Source organism: Rhinolophus ferrumequinum, chromosome 20 (genome assembly GCF_004115265.2).
Source record: "Rhinolophus ferrumequinum isolate MPI-CBG mRhiFer1 chromosome 20, mRhiFer1_v1.p, whole genome shotgun sequence".
Lineage (NCBI taxonomy): Eukaryota > Metazoa > Chordata > Mammalia > Chiroptera > Rhinolophidae > Rhinolophus > Rhinolophus ferrumequinum.
The window spans coordinates 53,092,555-53,108,007 of NC_046303.1; the positions used below are offsets into that span (position 1 = coordinate 53,092,555).

A 15,453-nucleotide genomic window follows, 5' to 3' on the forward strand; every position below is an offset into this window, starting at 1 on the left:
TTCCCCAAAGTTAATTTAGATCCTGGCCCACATGTAGTCTCCTAGAAACATGAGCAATGGATCTCTTTAAACTCCAGAATTCTCCTATGATGTCTCTCGTTTTCTGAGCCAAGCCAGAGCAAACACATGACACAGTTAGGGTAAGGAGAATAAGATAAAGTTAGCAAGTGGCAAATCAGATTACAGTTCCCTGCAACTACCATTTCTGAATTATTTAGTGAACATCTGCTATATGCACGTTGCTGAGAGAAGGCGGGAAGATTAAGAGGAAAAAAGAAAAAACCTGACTAAAACAGGGTTACCTTCTGTAGGAAACTATTTGTAAAAAAAGGGAATCAGGTGTATATTATTCACTGTAATGCAAGGCACCACGGGAATGTCCCCTATCAGAGTGCAGAGAGCCATTCATCCCGGGAATGTGGGTACCAGCCCCACCTGGCAGGGCAGCTGCTACTCAGGAACAGCTCCCCACACAGGAACAAGAATCATTTTGCCAGACCTTCTGGATTTTTTTTTAAGAAAAATGGACAATACACATTTTATGTAGACTCCCCTGATTTTTTTAATGTTGTCAACCAATTCAAACTTTTTTAAAGCTGTGCTTCCGTAAGCCATGTTATCATATACCACCAGCTTCTATCTCTGAACCAGAGGGGAGCATGCTCAAAGGGGGTTAGAATGAGTCTGGAAAGGTGGGCTGGAGACAGAGTGCAGTCATTTTCCAATATAGACTGAGCACTGCGGTTTCCATTAGCCAGATGATGGGGACTGCCATGCATTTTTGTTTTAATTAGTGGTATAATCTTATCTGTGTTAGAAAAATAATTCTGGTGGCTGATGGGCACATGACTTGATAACAGCTGTTGAATTAATGAGTGAGAGAGAATGAGGGAAGGTAAGATATTAGAGGCCTGTTAGTAAGCTCTTTCAATGATCCAGGCAAGAAAAGACATAAAGAGTTTAACCTTAGGAAAATGGAAATGGAAAGAAAGTAATTGTGGAAGTAATTAATGCTGTTCACCAAATTTTCCTGGTTCTCCTCTCTGGGAGTTGATAGCATGGCACTTCCTGGTCCCCTTGCATTTGAGTGGTACCACGTGACTCATGCTGGCCAATGAATTGTGAGAGAAAGTGACAGGATTACTTCTGAGCCAGAACATTTAACTCACACCCTGAGAAGCTCTCTTTCCTTCTGGCATCATCCTTCCAATGTTCAAAATAGTGAACGCTCCTTCAGCTTGGGCACCTAAGTGACTACAATAAGGTAAGGCCCTCGGCCAACTTATGATGACATTGTTAAAAGTGAACTGGCATCTTAAGATGCTTAACCATAGAGCTGGAAGGACTATGGGTGGAGCTGTGTCCCTTGTTGACTCTCCAGTCTTGACTGCCTATTGAACTCTATGGTAACCTCCAGCAGGGAGGGATGTCAGTAAAGGAAGGAGTCATGTTGGGCTTGGGGCTTTTTGCCACAGAGGCTGCCCTCCGGTGCGAGGTGCTTGAACTCCTTGGTGGTTTCGTTTTCTTTTCTTTTCCCGAATAAACCATTTTCTTTTGGTGGATTATCTGGAGAATTATTTGGCCAGTCAACAACGTGAAAAGAAAAAAGCTTTGCTGGGCTACACCACTATTCTAGGGCTACCTGTTATCACAATATAACCTAATCTATCCTTACTGATACTTTTGTGTCTATTATGTCCATGCTGCATTAACAAAGTAAAAATAAGGGTACTTTACCTCCCATGAACAAGATCAACCAGCCTGGCAGAAATCCACGAGACATTTGCAAAAACATTTGTACCATAAGTAATAAGACCATATTATGTTCCAACCTCATTAATTTACCAACATTTATTGCTTTTTATGAATTTTCCCAAGATTCTTTTTTTGATAACTCTTTTCTTCCAGTACTGTTATCATTAATGCAATTAATAATTTCATTGAAATTATTAATTGTCTTCTTTTTCACTTATTATATATGAAAGCTTAGAATGAACTATATAAATTGAATGGCTAATTTACACTTTAAGATAACATAACCAAATTAGCCATGTGTAATGCAGGGACTCAGCTCCCACTCCCCGCACAAGAATGCAGGATATGGTGAGGCCAAAAAGGAACAACGACGGAGCCATAGATGGGGAGTCATACCACTATATTCTCAATGGCAGCTGGTAGAGACAAAAAAGCAAATATCTGCCAGTACCCCAATGAGGTGTCCTCCTGTACCCCAGTCTCACTGATGGCCAGGTGAGACACAGGAAGTAGGATCAACACAATCCACAATCCACTTGCTAACTGCACTTGCTAGCGGCAATCCGCACCTGCTAGTGCAGCCACCGCAGTTACATTAGTGGCTAATGGCTAACTGGTTACAACTGACAGCCATCTGATCATAGCTGATGGCCATCCACTACCCAAGCCAGCACCTTTCCACGTGAGGTTGAGAGCCTGGAAACTGCTCTCTGGGACTCCATCCCCACACCATGCAGTATATGAATTGTCTTACTAAAGAATTCTATAGAAATGGAATGGGAAAATAAAAAGGAGAATATTTATTATGTAATATGAGTAATTTCTAAATAGTAAACAATTTGCTGTATAATTAAAGTCATTTTGCAACATGTTTCTTTTTATTGAATCTGGAATGGAATTGCAAATCTGCAAATTGCAATTTTTAATTCCTAGGTTTCAGAATATAAAAATAGATGTAGCTTAAGGAAAGCATTATAATTTATTGTACAGGTCAAGAAAAGCTAGGATACATGTGGTCCTAGAATCGTGTCTGAGTTTATAGTTCTTCATCTGCAAAGTAAGAAGAAATATACACTATCTCCTCGTCTCAAAAAATAAGTAAGAACCAGATGAGGTAAGATCTATAAAGCTTTTTGGCAACCCTGAAATTGTTGATAGGAACAAAATTGTAGTACCTGTTTAGGAAGTTTAAAGTTCAGCCTAGATAAGGAAGGGTTGTGGTGATATGGGGGAAATTCAAAAGAGGAGAGCATACATTCTCAAAAAAGAAATCTCTTGCCATACATTCTAGTATCCCCAGCCTTCTAAAGGAATCAGCCACCGCATCTTTGTCACTTAACTTTTTTTAATCTGAACTGACAGATCACTGGAGAATAACTGTAGGGAATAATCCCCACACTGGCAGAGAGGATGGATTAAATCAACCATGAAAATAAGCACTGGCCCGTGTGTCTACAGCCTAAAAGAAATTTGAGTGAACATAGTGCCGTATTTAAACCAGGCACAGTATCCATTGGATTGCATGTAATATTTTTTCCTGCAAGTGTCCATTTGAAGGGAAAGGCAAATGTTGATGCTCTGAAAACCAAGGTACATCTTGCTTTGTGTGATAAGTTTAAAGAATTATGTTATGATTTCATTAGCATAAGAATATAAAATGAGCACACTTCCTCTCTTTTCACCATATCGATAGCATCATTTTAGTGAATATAGCTTCACTTCTACCCTAATTGAAAAGTTTCCCTGGAAAAACCATGCTCAATAAATGTTAGCTATAATTTTAAACCTTTTAACCTCCAGTTAAAAGGTGGATTGGCCTTCTGAGAAGAGGTCACCAAAGATATAAATAACTTTTTCACTTAAATGGAGGAAAAATAATGGGATTGAATGTTACATGAGCGCTTCTTTGAAGTGCTTCCCAGCTCACCCAAATGTACTTTCTGTCTTTAAGTTCATATGGTATGAAGAAGGGATGGTGGCATATTCAGTGACATACTGTGAATCTCAAACCTCTCAAAACAAAACAAAAAAATACCCATAATTATCCAGGGAGAATTGGAAAACGAGCAGAGCATGGAACTGTCATCCAAGAGTCTCATTGTTTCCGCCATATTCTTCACCAAACTTCTGTCAAACTCTGTAAGAGAAGGAAACCAGTTATTATGGGAGGTTTTGGATTTGCTGAGGAATAAATTTGGTCTCATCTGTCCAGCAAACGGATTTCAAATAAAAAATGAATGTTTCCCTATACAGCCTATGATTCCATACAGGTTATGGAAAAATCAATCAAGCAAAATCAAGGAACAGAATCTATCCACTGGAATTTAGTCAAAATTCACATTCAAATCCTAAGAGTTCTCATTTGATATGGTATCACCACCTGAAGAAGACTTGAAAATCTGATGGAAATGACAGGAGGCGTTTGTAATGCAGGGTCTCTGGTGCTGCTCCCTGCACAAGAACGCAGGATATGGTGAGGCCAAAAAGGAACACCAACGGAGCCATAGATAGGGGCTTCATACCACTACATTCTCTCTGGCAGCTGGGTTGGAGACACAGGAAGCAAGAGCCACACGATCCTGAATCTGCCATCCACTTCTCCGCCAACCAACCAACCAACCCCCTAGTGTAGCCATGGCAGTTATATTAGTGCCTAATGGCTAACTGGTTACAGCTGATAGCCATCCACTACCCGAGCCAGCACCTTTCCACATGAGGTCGCGAGCCTGAAACTGCTCTCTGGGACTCTGTCCCCACACTCCACCCCTCCAGGGTCTGGCCTCACAATCTATGCGACAAGCATCTTTTGCAAGGGGTCCTGTGTGTCAGGAACCCAGCCCATGAGAAAAAGCCCCAGTCCAGTTCAAGCAATGTCCCAGGGGGTGTCCCTTGACATCCATTCACTTTCTGGGCACAGGCAGGCTTTCTCAGGGTACCACCAGTCTTTCTGGGCACAGCCAAACTTCCTGGGCACAGCCAGTGTTTCTCAGAGTACCGTGCTGGAACAATAGTGGCTCACAGCCAAGGTGCTTATATATTCTGGACGGTGGCCGGTCGAGACACAGGAAGCAAACATCCTCCTACACCCCAACAAGGGGTCGTCCTGCATCACAGTCTTGCTGGAGGCTGGGCAAGACACAGGAAGCAAACATCCGCCAGTTCCACTACATGGTGGTACATTCCCAAGCAAACAGTCAAGCAATCCATCAAATCAGGGATGGAAGGCAATTCCTCATAGTCCACAGTCATTTGCCAGGACTGTGTGTTGGCCTCACGATGTGTGCCCTCTCCACAGGGCGAGGGCTCCAAGTCCTCCCAAACCTGGGGGTGAGGGATGTCTTATATTAATTTTTGCTCCAAAAGATGCATTAGAGCTGATTCGGTGAAACACAGTAGTTACTTTCTAGCAATACGAGTATGTTAAAACTTGCATCAGTTCAAGGCCTTTAATGGAACTGAACTCTAAACAGGAGGAGAGCAAGAACCATTTCTGTATTGTTCAATCCTATATCAATTACCAGCACTCTGTTCAATAATTAATTGACCAAGTTTTTGGAGCCTGAGGAGAATCTGTCTCTTTAATTTGGCTTGGTGATAGATGTAGATATAGGTATGAATATGGATATGGATATGGATATGGGATTATATATAGGTATGGTGATATACATATGGTATATATATATACACACACACACACACAGAGAGAGAGAGAGAGAGAGAGAGAGAGAGAGAGAGAGAGAGAGATCCTTGTCTATATAGAGATAGTCAAAAGAACACGATACGATTGTGCTTTGATCCACCCATTACAGACAAGTTCCATGGAAATTCATATCTAGTCTGGGCATTTCTTAGTACCTTATTGGACCTGCTACATAGTACAATCACCACTGATAGTAATTTTTAAACACTGTACTTTGATTCTTGGGCACTGAAGTCACTTCCCCTTTATAGAGAACTAGAATTCCCCCAAGTTTATGCCCAATACTCACCTGGAACCAATGACTGACTGATGTGAGAAGGAAGAGAAGAATAAACTCTGAGGTACAGTTCATGCTTCAGTCCCCTGGGGTGAGAATAGACTGGGACTTCACCCGAAATCTCACCCCTGCTTTGCTTCTCACCTTTCCCTATCCTGTTTTCCTTACTCTCTTCCTGGTGTCTCCTGGAAGCCCTTCCTTAATAAATCACTTGTACTTGAATTCTTGGCTCAGGGTCTGCATCGGGGAAAATCCAATTTAGGAGACTGACTTTACTATAAGGTTGTTGAGAGAATTGATGAGAAAATGAATGACAAGGGCATAGAACAGTGCCTGGCATATAAAATTTAGCTATTATCATACAAGACGCAGCCAAAATTTTGAAACTGATTTTTTAAAAAATCATTTGTCAGTGTATTGCATGCATGTGGTTGAAAATTATTTCGGTACACAGGGTTTATGAAGAAATGCCCAGGACTCAGCTATACACTCCACCCTCAGGATTACTTCCCCAAGGCAATCACACTTAACCATTTAACCATTTCTGGTTTCAGGTTTTATGGGCTTACCTATATATTTCTGAATATTTTCCATTTACCTCTGTCTCTTGATTTATTAGCTTTGTATATCATCTGTTCATGTCCTGCTATGATGTATGAGGGCTTAGCTCACTTACATCTCCCACTTTCTCTTCCTCCCTTCTCCTAATAGAAGTATAACACTCTTTTTAGTTAACTTTATAACTTTACACAACATATTTAAATCCCCATTTGTTCTGTCAACTATGGAGTCCTCTCTTGATTTCCCAGTTAGTTCCCGGTCCTCACTTCCCCTCCTTCCTCCCACAAAACTTTCACTTCTACAGTGTCAAGAATGGTAACATTTATGTTCTCATTAAATCTTTCCTGACTTGTTTACAGCTTGTTTCAAAAATTGAAAACCAGTAAACACTTCTAACCTTATGGCTATATTATTATTTCATTTAACTTTTGTTATCATATTATTGTGTAGGTGGCTTTGGCATTTTTCAGACAAGAGTTCCATTCTTGTGCATCCCCCTCATGCTTTTCTTTGTATCCAGGACCTACCTGAACATATTTTCTTGTGCATGATTGTTTCCTTGCAGATGCCAAATTAGTTTTTGTAACTCCGAGGTTTCGTTTAGGTTAATGCTTCTCCAGGCAAGCTTCAGGTCATGGGAAAAAAATGCCAAGCAATGTGAACTCACTACCATAAAGGAATGAAAATACATTTGGGATCATGTCTCATTAGGAGGTTAGGGTCTGCTGCACCTACCTACCCGTCTGCCAATATCTATCTGCCAATATTCCCCAGTCTTTCCTGTTTCTAAATGCTGAATTAGATAAATGCTTTTCTAACCAAAATGAAACAGGATGGTATTTAAGTCAACCATGAAACTAAGCACTGACATATGTGCCCCCCACCTGAAAGAAATTAGGACAGGCTTGATTTGAATCAGGCAGGAGGCCAGTTGCAATCAGTTTCCCAAAGTCTATAAGTCCACCCAGAGGAAAGATCCAGGCCCACTCCCCCAGGACCCTCCAGATTGCAGAAAAATCCTGGGAGGTCGGAATTGAGCTGGGCTCCCAGACCTTCAATAAGATGTGATTTTGTACCACAGTTGGGGGAGGGAAAGGTTATGGCAAAACCAGACCATGATCTTAAAGTACCAACAAATGGGATGATGACCGGCTATTTTTATTATATAAACTTTATTTTTTAGAGCAGTTTTAGGTTCACAGCAAAATTGAGCAGAAAATTCAGAGAGTTCCCATTGACTGGGTATTTTTCAGCCCTCTCTCACACACACCTTCTCTGCCTCTAGAGTCCCAGAGCGCTTCGAACTTACATGCAAGGTAGGACACACACCAGACTGAGTGTTTGAGCAGACCTAGAGTAATTAATTGACCCATTGAGGACTTGCCATCCCATCTGGTCCAACATGAAAGCCCGACATGGTACCTGAGGCCACAGAATTAATTGGTATTTGGTGTCCCTGGGAACTGTCAAATTATCGGTCCACTACTACAGCTATGCCTTGCTTTAAACAAACCTGATTCTGTATTTTAAATCTGACATACACAGCAGTTAATTGGGAGTGATCCATCTTTCCACCACTCTCACAAGCTAGGTTCCTCACCTTCTGTAAGGTCTAAAGTCATTCAAACTTCCCAGGACTTCTGTTCCAGGCAGTCCATTTTCCACATCATCCTTCAGAAATATCCCCTGAGCCATGCTGGCTTCTGGGTGTTTCTCCAGCCCGGAATATCCTTCCTTCCTTCCTTTCAAGGTATGAACCTCACTCTCTCGAACCCTCTGCTCTCATTCCACATCCTCTATGATTGCCACCTTGGTTCTCTCTGGCCCACAGAAGCCCCTTCCCCTGATCTCCCTGGCCATTAATCCGTGTCCACACTGCTGACCATTGAGTCAATTAACACATATGTATCAAGATCTACCATTAGCAGGATTCTGTAACAGCTACCCTCAAACCTGATCATTTCTCATGAGTTAATCTTATTTCCACAAATAGATTATAAACTCTTTGAAGGCAGGACTATGTCTCCTTTTTAAATACTACATATTACCTAACACAGGACTAGTACCTAACTGATATTCAGTAAATCTTACAAAATTATTCTTAGCTTTGCAAAAATACTCACTGGTTTATTTCCTTACAGAGTAACTTCTCTAGGTGTCTTCATCATCTGGATCAACGTACACACATTTCTTAACAATATGTTGTATGAAGACAAGTATATGATGTGTCATTTTACAGAACCACTAAATTTTTTAAGGGAGCACTTTTTAAAAACAAGGACTAGTTTAATGCTGCAAACAGGAGTTATTACCTTTGGAAATCTTGACAAATTCTAGGTAGGGGAGGAGCAGGAAAACTTTGCAGCCCAGGCCTCCGGTTCCACATTGATCCTTATATTTATTTGTAGGCTTGTTGGAAAGTTTTTAGACTGAGATTCAGGCAAAGAAGGAAGTGAAGTTGTCGCAGTAATTTTCTTTAGATCATTATTTGGCCAAACTAACTGTCTTTCTGCTGCAGAAATTGTTCCGTGCTAGATGGGCATCTAAGAACAAATTTAGAGTGCTCGATGTTGAGACAGTTTGTCCCACCAACTCTTACATTTCACATAACAAGAAAACCATGAAAGATGATTTCATTCCCTCAGTTCCTCGCGTGTCCTTGAGGTGCTAATGTGTCTAGTCACCACTGTATACCGTTCATGTCACCTACCATACTCCTTTAGGTCTGGGGGTTTCTGTCTCCTTGGTCAGCAGGCAAAAAATTCAGTCTCACTCTTTTGATTCTACAAAACTGAGAAGCATGTACTATCTTTAAATTAAAAAAAAAAAAACTTGAAACTAACATATCTAAGCAAATTGGCAGAGCTCTGAAGTAGCAACTGAAAATGACACGATTAATGGCATTGATGATGGAAAGGAGATCACAAACTAGTTCTCTGTTCTTAACTCCAGTTGAGCATTTACCAAAAGAATTTAACTGGTTGAACTTTAAAAATCTAAAGTGCATGTTGAAAGCCTAAGCGTGTTTCCCAAGCAGTGTGGAGATGGCGGGGGAAGTACTGACACAAGACCTCCATGTCTAGTGCATCCCTTGGCTCAATGCCTTTCAAAGAAATACCCTGATAAGTTACATTCTTGTTCTCCTTAAAGTTTAAGATTTTCCAGAGAAGTGACTCTTTTTCTCCCACAACCCTCTTAAGTACCAAAGAGATCCAGGCTGAGAGGGGAAATTTTTCTAAAGGAGAGCCTTCGCAGCTCACACAGGACAAGCGGCCAGCGACACAGCAAGATACTGGTCACGTTTGTTTCACCTGCACGTTGTTCCCTTTCTTTGCTTGCAGCTACCTCATCCCTGAACTCCCAACTCCAGCAGCTCCAGCAGCTCCAGCAGCTCCAGCCGCAGCCGCCACCGCAGCCCGGCAGCCAGCCCCCGCAGCCAGCCCCGCAGGCCCCGCAGCCCCAGCCGGCCCCGCCTCAGCAGCCACCACTCGCCTCCCAACAGCTGCCAGCCCCACCATCGCAGCCCCAGCAGCCTCAGTCCCACCCCCACCCCCAGCACCAGAACCAACCGTCTCCAACTCAGCAGAATGCAAGCCCCCCTCTGAAACCCAGTCAATCTCCAGGACACGGCCTCCCGTCGCCGCTCACGCCACCCAATCCTCTGCAGGTATGCTCCCCATGCCGGCCCATGAGCACAGAGCACTTTCCATGGGGCTGTGCCGTCCCCAAAGGCAGAGGCCAGCAAAACTGAGCGTCCAGTTCTGTAGTATCTAATTCAAATTGATCTCTTAGACATAAGGAAGAGGAAGCAAATAGCCAGCAACCGGGGATACAGTGTGAAGGAAACAAATGGAGCCCATTGATGTGGTCCTGCAAAGGATAAATGTTATCTGCTTTCTCCTGTGAGAGGCCGGCACTGCAAGTGCACTTGCAGCCTGTAATAATTCCATTTTATGATACTTTTTGAAGGCAGCAAAGATAGCATCCAATTAAAATTATTACTAGCACAGTTTTGTAGCCCCGTGGAGAACTGCATCTCCTGTCCATGAGGCATGGTGGTTATTTCTCTATATTATGAATACAACAGTGTCTTACCTTAAGTACTTTGTGCTCTTTTGTTTCTATTTTTCTAAAGACTCTCTGGGGTTAAGAGGGTGAAGAAATTTAGCCCCCGTCTTATGTCCCAGATTCCAACCATCACTCCATGGACTAACAAGTACTCTGAATGCATGCCAAGAGCCTCCACAAATATGCATTATAAAGATGTTTACAAAATTATTTTTAAAAAAATAATAAAGCTTCTGTATATTTACTTTATTACTGTGAGGCTGAGGGCCTCTAAAATAAATATTTCAGGCTAACCATGGAAGCTCATCTCTAATCCACTATCATTGAGGAACATTCAAGAATATATAAGTTTATAGTTCAGGAAACCATTCTTAACTTGGAGGCCTTTGTAATAAATTAGTTTCAAGTTACAATGACTGTGATGTCAACACATCAGATCCGGAAACGAATGGCTCAGTTTTAGACTTACATAATGCTGTTTCTCCCGGTGAGACTCCCGATGATGACTCAGTGTACTTGTGGCACAGCGACCAAGTCCAGCAGAGTGAGCAGCCTATGCACTCATTTCATATGCCAGCTTCCCCCACACCTTGATGTGGGTCACGCAGCCCTTCCATACCTTAGGGCTACAAGAGCGATCACACCCTTAGGCCCGAAATGGGAAAGTATACAAAGTGACAATGAATTGGTACACAGACAGAGAAAGGCACTCAGTATTTTAGAACCGACTTTGTTTGTTGTCCCATAACGTTTTTTCTTATGAACTTAGATTCTCAGTGGTGGCCCAAAGTTTTCCTGGAAATGAAACTATTGGGGTAGGATGAGTAATTGTGTTTTCCCTGGCACTTGGGTCATGGCTACTTTCAGTTTGAACATTTTCCTGAGTCGAGTTTAAAGACGTATTTTTTTAAAATCTCACAAGTATGAGACAGCGTAATACCAGGACTAAACTTGACACAGGCTTAAAAAGTCTTCATTGTACACTTGACATCTACAGAGAAAATAGATATAATCAAATTTACAAGGGGCATGATTACAGCGATCCTAATGTTGTCAGCATTTGGAATTCAAAGCTATTATCCCAGAGAATGTTTGATGCTTTTTAAGAACAGTTAAATTAGGTGTACCTGTACACCATGTGATTAAACACTTCCTCTTTCCAAGCCATCAAAATAAGTTAAATTACCCGAGAAAAAAACCTGTCCCCCTCTGAGGGATGAGGTTACTTAGCTCCGTCTGTCTCCAGCTGTACATACTCCACTAGTCAGTTCTTACAGCTGAGTGAAAGCTTTGAGCTCAGTGGACATCAGCCTTCTCTGAACACTGTCAATATCTTATCAATCTCTATCAGCCAATGAAAGCCAAGTGTACACAACCCATTTGAATGGCTGTTGACAGGACTTCAGATGAGGTGACCACTCAGCTTCATGGAAATAAATTCTATTAGAATTTCTAAAAGTTCTTTTCATGGTTTTCCATGGACATCCAGGGGCTGTTTTGTTTTGTTTTGTTTTGTTTTCACAACAAATGAGGGCTCAGAGCCACAATTCTTTCTTTAAAACCCTGAGAGAATATTCCAATTTTTTTACTGCTGTAGTTTTAATTTATAAACTTAATTAATCCACTGTTAAGATAATAGTTTAACTTCTGTGGATCTAATGAATGACTACCAAAGGAGTGATTTGGGGAAAACTTTTAAAAGTATTACCAAATGGATAAAGAACTGATTTTGAATAAATCTATATCAGTAGAAATAAAAGGATTCCCCCTCCCACCCGTTATTACAGGCATGTGTAAAGGAAATGGAGAACTCCATGGTTTTGAAATGTTGGGGTTTTTTCTATACTAGCTGAAAGGTTCTTGAGTTTGTGAACATGGAATGTTTAAACATTTTAAAAAGAAAAGTGTGTAAAAGGAACTCCAAAGATATTTAGCTGTCAAAGGTAATGATCTTTATGAACTAGAATAAAGTGGTTTTGGTTGGAGATTATTAAGGGAATAAAGGCCAACTAAATTTGTATATGACAGCTTAAATTCTATTTAAAAAATTTTTTTATTTGCATGTGGGCTTTATCTTTTTACGTTATTCAAAATCTGAGAAATATTAGTTTAGAACTATGCAACTTAGATTGTTAAGGAAAGCTAGTAATTCAGAATATATTTTTGTTAAAAAAACTGAAAGATAACAATTATTTCTGAAATTATACAGATGTCATGTATTCAGAAAAAATAATAAATGAAAGTGGCTTATGTAGGTATATTTAAGAGAGGTCATTTTTAGAAGTGAAATAAATTAATAATGCTGGCAGATAGTAATACTCTAGATTAAAATTCCTGGAATAGTTCTTGTGACGTTTTCCCATAATATTGCAATATAATTTTTTTCACTCTTTAGCTCAATTCCATGAAATGGGTTGCATTTACAAAACCAGCTTGTTGTTTCAAGACAGATATGAGTCTAAAATATCATCACTTCAGAGAAGCCCAGATAGAGGAATAAATTCATCCACGAATTTTGATCACTCAGGATTATAGGAGGGCTGCTGGTCCAGAGTGGAAACCAGAAGCTGACCCCTGGATGTCTGTCTTTAGATTCTCTATTGAAACTCAAAACCTGCCCACCCATCCATGTTTGGAGAGAAGTTCCAAACATAGATCATAAACACAAAGATCTTCAGAGGCCAGGCAGTTAGTCTAAATAATAAGTAAAGCAAACTTGAATATAAAATCCAAAGTCAAATTTGGAAACAGTGTGTGTGTGGGACAAGCAAAATGCATCCGTGAGATGAATTTAGCCTTTGGGTTCCAGAATGGTTATCAGTCCATTCTCCTATTTTGGCTGCAGACTATGTCAGAATCTAAAACTAGAAATGTAGAGTGTGTTGGGTAGGAGCAGATCAGAAACATAAAGGGTAGCAACTAACTTTTGGGGGAAAAGATATGGCCTAATTATTCCTGGGTAAAAAAAACAATGTACAATTTTAATTTCAATATATAATTTTGATCTGGATAAAGACCCTATAAACATAAGAATGGTGGAATAAATACCTCTTTTCTATGAACTTTGAGATGGCTTTTCTTCAGACTGTTCCTTGGGAATTTTCATTCGCAGTAGGGAAATTCCAAACATTGTATAGAAGCCCTAATGTGTGCATGTTCCTTCATGAGTGATCTGGAGATGAGCTAGGTATGACTGGAACCTAATTATGGTGCAATGGGAAGGGGGACCTTGAGGGTTTGAGGACTCATCCTAGTTCTGACCCTGCTTCCAGCTAGCACATGAGTTTGGACAAGTCACATTGGTTCTCTGGACTTTGTTTAGCTCACCTGTTAAATGTGTGAGCTATATGGTTTTTAAAATCCTTTTCAGGCCTATGAGTCTATGATCTGAATGTTAGTAGGCCTCTAGAACTTTATTGGCTATTGGAAACCTGATAGTCTTGAAGATTCTGTGAATATTCTTCAAGGTCAGGTTAATTTCTTCCCACTCAGCTGGGTGGCAGAGTGGAAAGAGAGTGGGGATAAACATAAGTGGGATAATGATAGCAGAAGCAGATTTTATCTTAGCCACAGAGTCCAAATTAAAGTCAAGTTTTTATCCTCAGAAAGTCACCGCTGTAAGCTCTGGTCCCAGATTGCTTTTCCACACCTATACATTAGAGAAGCTTAAGAAACCAAATGCTGCATTTAACCTTGGCCTTCTGCATACCGTCTTGCATGGCAGGAAGCAAGATAATCTTTTCCTCTTCTTGTCGTATTGCACATCTTAATAAATAACAGAGGGAGACAAAGCTCAGGGGAAGCAGTTAGGGGAGAGAAAGCTATCTGTGCTTGTGTGAGGAAAGAGGGGCATGGTTACCTCCTCAGAGGTGAAGTTGCTTCGGAGACAGTGTAAAATTGTTCCCGACCATGTGGATTTGCTAATGTAAAGGTCTTGTTACCACTCAGGCATCCAAGAGTAAAACTGCATCCAAATTCTACCTCTGCTCTGCAGGAGGCACAGCCTCCTGATCTTCTCATTTGGGATGTTTTCCCACTGGCAAACTCTCAGTACTAAGTTCCAAAGTAGATGAGTGATGAAGAAGGTAGTGCATGATCACTTTTGAAAACAAAGACCCAAAACACTTAAGAAGTAGTTCGACCTGGACCGACATGACTTTCATCCTTTTTAAAGCACATGGCCTCCAATCACAGCTCCTAAGAGAAAAGGCCAAGTATCGTGGGCCAACCCCTTCTCTCCCGGCAGTCTGTCTTAATCCACTTAGCACAACATTAGTCAAAGCTTTGTGACTCAGTTTTTTAGCTTTACAACTAAACTTTAATTTTACCCTTCCTCTATAAAGGGAAAGGGTACAATTAAATACTTTCTAGAAATCCTTCCATTCTATTTGGAGTTTTGTATTACTAACCCCTAAAACTGTGTTGAGTGACTTACATGGGTTTAGGGGGAGAAAAAAATATTTTTCCTCTACTCATCCCAGGTTCTCAGGCTGGGGCTCTATAAATTAGACTAACAAAAGACATATTAACAAGAGAATAACAAACAGAAGTTCATTAACACATGCATCACAGGTACACACGGGAGGACTCAGTATGAATAACTCAAAGTCAGTGGTTAGAATTTGGACTTATACAGCATCTTAACAAAAGAACAATACATTTTTAGAGAAGTGACAAGACAAAGGAGAAGGACTATGGGTTTCAAGGGGTGGCAAATTGTGGGAAGGTAAATATATGGTTAAACTAAACTAATGGTAGATAAGGGCTAGTTTTAGCAAGATTTGTTTTATAGATTCCTCTAGTGCCATCTCTGGGCTGATAAGGACCTAGAGTTGTCTCCAGTAATTAATGTCTGTCCTTCCTGGTAGAAGGGGAGGGGGGAGGACACCTTTACAAATTTATGTCCTGCTTTTAGGTAAATGGAATGGCAGAGAAGTTTTCTTCTATCTGCTTCTTCTCAATTGCCTTCAGTTCAAAAAAAAATCTCCGTGACAAAGTGGCACATTTTGGGGTGGCATATTCTAGTACCTTTCACAGGCATATTTTTATAACTCCTTTGTGTTCATTGTAAACTCTAATAGAACTCAGACAT

General features: G+C 40.7%; 1 protein-coding gene across 1 annotated transcript in view; it reads left to right on the forward strand.

The window, feature by feature from the left end:
* Nucleotides 1–15,453, forward strand: part of POU6F2 (POU class 6 homeobox 2) — a 461,828-nt gene that overhangs the window by 343,579 nt on the left and 102,796 nt on the right. Inside the window, exon 5 of the mRNA XM_033088902.1 lies at nt 9,635–9,960. Within this exon, the coding sequence (XP_032944793.1) occupies nt 9,635–9,960 (326 nt within the window). The remainder of the gene's footprint in view (nt 1–9,634; nt 9,961–15,453) is intronic.